The sequence below is a fragment of the Phragmites australis genome, chromosome 4, assembly GCF_958298935.1.
Source record: "Phragmites australis chromosome 4, lpPhrAust1.1, whole genome shotgun sequence".
Lineage (NCBI taxonomy): Eukaryota > Viridiplantae > Streptophyta > Magnoliopsida > Poales > Poaceae > Phragmites > Phragmites australis.
In genome coordinates this window covers 48,467,590-48,475,677 of record NC_084924.1, presented here as the reverse complement: position 1 = coordinate 48,475,677, position 8,088 = coordinate 48,467,590, and the positions used below count along the sequence as shown (strand labels likewise).

At 43.7% G+C, this 8,088-nt stretch overlaps 1 protein-coding gene across 1 annotated transcript; it reads right to left on the bottom strand.

Moving 5' to 3' along the window:
• Nucleotides 1-357: 357 nt before the first annotated feature.
• On the bottom strand, nucleotides 358-6,857 carry LOC133914528 (NAC domain-containing protein 37-like). Its single transcript, XM_062357627.1, has 4 exons — nucleotides 6,745-6,857; nucleotides 2,416-2,606; nucleotides 2,010-2,281; nucleotides 358-1,149 (listed from the first exon to the last, which is right to left on the bottom strand). The coding sequence occupies exons 2-4, from the start codon at nucleotides 2,576-2,578 to the stop codon at nucleotides 541-543; spliced, it is 1,044 nt and encodes a 347-aa protein (XP_062213611.1). The 5' UTR covers nucleotides 2,579-2,606; nucleotides 6,745-6,857; the 3' UTR covers nucleotides 358-540.
• Nucleotides 6,858-8,088: the final 1,231 nt, after the last annotated feature.

The following is an 8,088-nucleotide window of genomic DNA, read 5'->3' as shown; positions in this document are numbered from 1 at the left end:
TGGTGATCCGGGATACTATCGTGAATTCCGCAAGTCCGATAGGTCTGTGATCCCTTGAGCACTGGGCTGAGAGAAAAAGGTGGATTGAGCCTAAGAAGAAAAGAAAATGTTTTGACTTTTGAAAATAATTTGAGAATCTTTTGAACTGATTCTGAATTCGAGTTTTCTGAGAAATGGATGTTACAAGTGCCATGGTGGTGTTACCTTCAAAATGCGCCACTAGTAAGTAGTAACATGTACATTGTACCATGTGTCGATCTATATGACATCTAACTGTTGTTCAACGACCATTCACAAACCACAAGTGCCATGCATGATAGGGTCGCATCAACAAAAAAAAAAAAAAAACATCGGAATACAATGCATCTTATGACTCTGCACAGAGACAGATAAAGAGTTTCAATCACATTTGAGAAACATACAAAGGGAGTAGAAGAAAAAAGAGAAAAGGAACTTTCAACTATAACCATATAATGTGCCACGCACCATCCCATTGCATGCATACGCGCCACACCGTGCATGCGCACGGCGCGCAGCCATTCATTGCTCCAACACACAGATTCCGAGGTCGCCGTCCCCGCCGGCCGGGCCGAGCAACCCTGTCCACCTCTCCGCCTCCTCCCTTCCGTCGCTGTTGAGGAACAGCAATGCCGCCATCTCATCCTCACCGTGGTCCAGCTGCGAGCCCACGCCGGTGGCGGCCGTCGCCTCCAAGCCGCCGCACTCCGCGGTGCTGAGCTGTGACGCGACGAACTTGTCGAGCTCCCTCCAGTCCGTGGCCACCTCGTCGGCCCGCGCCTTCTTGCCCCGCCTGCCACCGGCGTCGTCGTCTTCCTCTTCGGCTGACGCTTGGCTCGCATTCAGCGCGAGCGGCGCCGACGGGCTCTCGAGCTGCGGGAGCTCGACCAAGTGGCTGGAGTACTGCAGGAACGCGGCGGCGCCGTCCAGCTCGGCCTCTTGCTTGAAGCGCGCGCTCTTCGACGGCCGCCTGATCTGTGCGTACGCCGCGTTGGGATCCACAAACGCCGCCTCCTGTGCTATAACGTTGGGCTCGCGGTAGGAGTAGCTGGAGTCCCATGTCAGCGCCATGCTCCGTGCCGGGTATGCTGTTCTCTTCTTGAACGCCCGGCACACCACCCAGCCTTCTTCCTGCAGCACACACACATACAAATAAACACACTAGCTCTTCAGGTGTGAACTGAGACTTGCAAAGTAGTAAGAGGAATTACCAAAAGTTAATCAGCTATTTGCCTTTGCATGCCTATCTCCATTGTGTGTGATAGTGGAGTGATGAAGCATTACTAGCACTTTGATGAGTACCAGTACTAGTTGCATACAGCTCGTAAACAATGGCGCGTACAAGCCGTTCACACCGGGAAACCCTAACTAGGACATGCATGAGCATGCATTTCTATAGGAAAAGTTTTGGTGAGTGGTGAGGTCAGGAGAGCAACACCCGATATATATTCTTTGGAAGTCTCAAGAGTCAAGTCTCGATCACAAAAGGGAGACTTATGACTTATCTTGTGAGAGCTAGAGTAGTGAGCAGCTGTGGTGCTTTGCTACTGATGTATTGTATGGTCCATCAGTAGTGGTGAATGAGTTAGACATGCACGCATCTTGGACTTGGCAGATTTGTGCGGCTACTTTAGAGAGATCTCTTGTTCTCTGTAATTGAGACATTAAGCTTTAACATATTCTCCCCTGCTGCATCACATATTTTTTTACTCTGAAGGTGTAGAACTCAAGATGGTTGCAGATAAGCTAAATCAAGATGTAGTTAAAATTATGGATCAACCAACTTATTAGTAGACATATGTTGATTGGTAGTTTAGAGGAATCAACTTGAAGTGGAAAAGTATCAACTGTACCCAATATTCTTCACTAGTACCAAGCATTTTCTTGATTTGAGCAGAAATTAATTATAAGAGGAAGATTATACTCGGGGCATCTAAGTTGTACTGGTCGTAAATGGTAATGTAGATAACTGAAATCACGAGGGAGCTTGCCTGCGGCGGCGCATTCTCGTCAGTCTCGAGCCGGTACTCGTGCATGATCCAGTCGGTCTTCTGCCCGTTGGGCGCCCGGCCCTTGTAGAAGACGAGCGTCTTCCTCATGCCGATGAGCCGGCTCTTGTCGAGCACTGCCTTGTCCCTCCCTGTCGCCTTCCAGAACCCGGCCATGGTCGCCCTGTTGGTCCGTGTCCCCGTCGGATACTTGCGGTCCTTGTAGCTGAAGAAGTACCACTCGTTCTGCTCCTCGTACCCGATCCCGCAATGCTCTTCACAGACACCCACACAGATACAAAATTAATTGAGATCAATTCACACAAGAACAGTGAAGTAGTAATGCTATGCCTATGTCTGAGAAGCTGAAATTCCCAAAAGTCACAGAAGATTGCTAGTCAGCAGTTACCTTGGAGATCCCACGGCTCGATGCGGTAGAGATCGATGTCGCGTATGACGTCGAGGTCGATCTTCTGGGAGGCCACCTTCTTCCTGAGGTAGTAACCGACGAGCTCCTCGTCGGTGGGGTGGAACCTGAAGCCAGGGGGCACGCATGATTCCAAGGAGTCCATATGATCACCACCAGAGCAGCAACAGCACCTGCGTAAGTGCGTATGTATGTGCATCAGATTCAGCAACGCCCCTAAATACCCATCAACCCAAATGATATAGCTCGCGAGTGGCATGCACTGCTAAAGAAAGAAACGGCAAGTGCCAGCATTTTTTATAGTGGAAACGCCAGGGGGAACAGCAAGTGCTTGCACAAGTGAACAGTGTTATTGGTTGGGGTGAGGATACTGAATGAATGAGTACCATGCAGTACTGTACAGACTAGACTGAAGAGGTAGTATGGGTTTCAGTGCTTTAGAAAAATTTAATCCAGCCATACAGGGGCAAGGTACGGCAAAGCCTGAGCAGGAGGCAGGGACAAATGCAGGAAAGCTACGGGCCTGCGAATGATGGTGTCGACTGTGAAATCAGAGGCATGTGGTCAGCAGGGAATTATAGCGCCACCGCAGCAGCAGGATGCATATGGTTTCTGGTCTCTGGTGCAACTTGGAGTGAACAAGAGATTTGAATCTGTGGGCTTGAAATTAGAGATATATCGGTGCATATATATCGTTGAATGCATACATAATAGGCTAGTTAAATTAGGAACTGTTAGTGATCCCCTCTGATGATGACCATGATGCTCTCATTCATGAAATTGATGATAGTAAAAAATTAAAAGTTAGGAATATTGAACTATTGCTTTGTGCCGTTCCGTTTGAAATGCAGAATTCGCACAGAAATTGCCTACAAAGAGTTCCTACAAAATCTCAGCGTTACAAACCAAAACGGTGAGAACAAAAACAAAAAAAAGGAAAAAGTTAGGGGCGAAGCCAGCCGAGAACGTCGCGGGATCAGTTATATTAAACAACAGAGTTAGCTCTATTAAATTATGATAACAAATAATAATAATTTGTTAAGAAATTATAGAATTCCACCGGCCCCTGGAAAAATCAGAAATTACAGAAGCTAGTGGCATTTGCTAGTTTTTGCCGGCCGGAGGTAGCGCACGCGCTTGCATGCATGCCGCCGGGCGTCGTAATTAAAAACCTTGGATAAGGCCGGGTGGGGCTGGGAGCAAAAGAGAATAGAAATGTGAGGAGAGGAAGACAAGGCTAGGGAAGGGAAGGGCGGCCGCCCTTTTCTTGGATCAGGCCTGCAAATTCAGAGGAGCGGAGGAAGGATAGCTAGAGAAAAGGTAAGCAGCAGCAGCAGGGCAGGGGGGCCGGGGGCGCACCACTCTCGGTTGCCTCTGACCACTCTGTCTCTTTGTCGAGGAATTCCATGGCACAGCAGGAGGAGAGCCCCCTCGGTTTGCGGCCTCTGCCTACATGCGCCTACATTTGCTGTGCTAGCTAGTACTAGCAACTGGCCTGCCGTCTCGGCCGTGCTGCGAGACTTGTTTGTATAGATAGCTTCATGGGCCATGCATGGCGGCAGCTGCACTGTACATGTAGGATGGAGAGGAGAAGCTAGCTAGGTCCAGGGGGATAAATCATTTTTATGTTCCCCCTTTGGCCTTTTGTGGGGTGCATGCCTTGCTGCTGCATGCGTATGACTGCGTGAGAGAGAGCGCGCTTCCACTCAGTCATCAGTAGGGGATTTTTTCCATATTTTTTTCTCTATCAATGAAGATTAGAGATGCAAGTTTTGTATTTTCTAGATTATTGGATTAATACAAAACTAAATTTTCTAGGTTATTGGATCGATGTAAAACTAAAAAACTGAACTAAAGATTCACCCCACCCAATTAAGTTAAAGAAAAAATAAACTAAATGCTGATCTAGAATTAACTATTAGGCACCTATTTGCATCCTTAATGAAAAAAAAAACAAGAATCACTATTTGCCATATCTTTGAGGAAGGATAATAGAGTTAATAAATGAGCCAAGCATAAATGGACTAATAAGATGATAAGAAATCCAATTGAGATTGTCGAACTTATTAGGGTGCAAAGGACATGCATGACAAAGTTTGACGTGTCCACGGTGCTTAGAAACTGAAATAAATAACTGTGCGCACTCCCTCCCGTGAGAGATTACTATGATAAATGAGTATTAGAGCTTGCTTGAACACATGCTTATTTTCAAACGCATGCGTCCTACTCTTTTGCCTAAAAGGTCTTACAGAATACCCATTAATCTTCGATTTGGCAATGAAAGATCATTGAACAAAACGGCACACAATTTTAAGCTTATTTACGCATGATATAGCAAACTTTATTAATTTTGCAATACATATTAGGTAATGGTGAAATGTGTGTATAGGAGACCGTGCACATGTCCTAAATAACAAGTAAATATGATTGAAAGTAGTATAAAGATGAATCGATGGAACTAATCATGTAGGTGGTGAATCTTGAAAGTTCTGTTAAGAAAAGGATGGGTAGGGTTCACAATTATAATCACCACTGGGGAAAAGGGGTTTACATGGAACAAGGTTTAATCAATAACAATGGGTAACGGGGCGGGAGAGAGGAGGTGGTGGTCCTAGGCATGTAGAATGTCTCAGGGAGCCCGCTGTGGTGAATTGATTCCCAATGAGCTACATAGCTTATTTCTTATGCTGCCATATATTTTCTGTTCATATCTATTCTGTTAGCACGTACCTTCTACAAAGTTTCGATTCTAGAAAACAATACATGTAAAGAAATACATTTTCCTTTGAAACATGATTCTTTTTACAAACAATATAATAATGTGTGTCATCTATATATCTATTTTAGTTTATGCACGTACAAGATCATCTAACAATTAAACCATATTTATGCACAAGATCGTCTATGCAAAACATATCATTCTTCTGAACTACTAGAGTGTGGCCTCAAGTAAGCACCTTAAGAGTTAAGAGTGACACGCTTTACTACCTAGTTAAGTGCGGTTGTCATTGTAAAGCATTTCTGATCGCAGTTGATCATTCATTTATCTTTTGTGAAAAGTGAGAAGGAAGATAAAAGAATAGTTATGATTAATGTTAAACGTTTTCCTTTCCAGAGAGAAAAGTGTATTCATCATGCATCCTGAAGAGACGAAAATATGATTGTACTTTGGCTCATCCAGAAGGACGTTCGCACATTCTAATTATTTTTACCGGTAACTTAGGATTATAACTAAAGAAAACGTCTCATATTTACCCTATATTTTGGCAGTGCCAATACTAAAGTTTAGGAAATATTTATTTGAAGTAAAAAAGAGAGCAAAATGCAGGCTACCTAGCTAACTAGAAAAATAAGTATATATACAGAAAAAGATATGAGTTTGTAAACTATTAAGTAATATTGATACTGACATCCAATAACTATAGCTCAAAAAACACACTGGATATATATACGACATGCATATGAGTGAATCCAACCTATTTTAGCCATATGGTTTTTTGAATTGTTGTTGCCTAAAGATACTTATACATCATTAATAATTAGTTGGACTCAAGTGCACTATTGAAGATAACATTATTTGCTCTGAATTTTCTTCGATCCATATCTGAGAAGATCTCCATACATGGGGCAAGGAATAGGATACATGCCTCGATTGCTGGATACATATGATATACACCACCACCATGTGTAAAAAGTTAGGATCTCTTTGAAACGCAGGATTAATTTTGAAAATGTTGGAATAGTAAAAACACATGATTGGAGTGTTGTCTGGTACTTGCAATCCTACAGGAATTTAGAATGCAAGAAAACTTCTAGTGAACCATTTGGATGCAATAAAGGAAAAACATAGGAATGAGAGGAGAGATAGAATCAAAGGAATTTTTCCATGAGGTTGGACCTCATGTTAAAAATCCTCCAAATTTCCTATGGAGCAAACCATTCCATAGGAATTCTAGATATCCAATCCTTTGTTCCAAAGGGCTCGATAAGAATTTTTCCTATAGGATTCAAATCCTTTAAAATTCCTTCATTTTTCCTTTGTTCCAAATGGGACCTTAATTAGGCTCTGATCGGTATGTATGCATCGAACCTTCAAGGTCAACGAGGCGAAGAGGGAAATAGGGGAGAAGATATATATCTCATTCAAATAGATGGTCCGTCAGTTACAATTCAAGCAGAAGGAAAAGAAGAGATCAAACAAAACCAGATCAAACTGCATGAAGGACCAAGCTGGCTAACAGATCAACATAAACACCTCGCTGGATTGATCAGCCATAACCAGTACACTAGTTAGGAAGACTTCAAACTCACCTCAGATGATCCTCTACTCTAAACCGATTAGTCGCGGAGCTCTTATCGAAGAAAGAGTGTGTATGTTCTTGATCTCTAAGAAGCTAGGTAGCTTGTGTTTGGAAGAATAAATAGCTGGAAGAGGAGGAGAAAGCGAGAGAAGGTGGCGAGTATAAAAAAAGGGAGAGGGGGTCTCTCTCCTTTCCGTCGCGCGTGGGCGAGGGGAATGAAGGCCTATGGGCCCACGTGGGACCCTCTGATGACATCACCTGCCCGTCTTCTTGGCTACTCTTCTTCCCTTTCGTCTCTGGCCTCTTCTCCATGATCCAAGTAGCTTGTCTTCGAGCCTGATTTTTACTGTGTGCATCTTGCTGACGGTATTCACCTTGATAAAGCAAGCAGTTTGCCCACGTTCAATCTAGCTAGGGCTACTGCGCCTACGCAGATACCATCAAAGCTTGAGCTCCGTAGATGCATGCATGGTACTTAGTTCTGCCTATTGTTATACTTAATTTAAGATACTACTGTTTGATTTACCAATGCATTATGGAATTTAACGAGGAATTCTGGCACTTTTTGGAAGAACTAGCATTGATTATGTGCTGAAAAAAAAATCTCCTATTGAGATTATGTGATGTGCGTGTGCTTTTCTTTACTATTGAGCAGATCTTCAAGATGGTCAACACAAAGCCATGCTGTTGGGCGGCGTGCAGCGTCTGCACGCGACTGCGCTCCTCTTTCACCCTAATAAGCAGGATAAAGCTGAAAAAATCGCAAGGATGCACGGCAAGGGAGGTATTCAAGCTGGTGCAATCGTCAAAATCAACTAGAAGGGCTGGTGATAGTGGGCGGCTGATCGCAAGGGGACTTCTGCATTGGCATTCCTTTTGCTGCTAGCGAATTGTACTATGTTGGCTGCTATCACGGTTGTAATGGTGAACCCTTATCACGTATACGTTAGTCTGTTTGGCAGGTTCGTTTTTAGGGCAGCCCTCTGAGCTGTGCTACTGATGTTGGACGTCGTCTTTCGGTTGGTTTTAGATAAGGGCTTGTAAATTTGTAGATTTGAATGGTGAGGTGGTTTGTAATTTCGTTGCGACTAAGTAATGAAATTCGGGGATAACCGATTTGGAAAAAAAAGCTAGCATTGATTAGTTACAAGAGAAAACACATTAATTAATCTGTAAGACTGTAATGTCAGTTCTTCATCATTTTCTTGTGCAGGAAAAATGGGGCATGGATGTATGATTGTTAAATTCTTTTTATCTGTGACTAAGTCTGGTTTTGGTGCAATCAAGTGCATGGTCTTACGAATGGTACCACACTGTGCTTTCAGCTGTTTATATAGGACCATGCTGCCCGGAT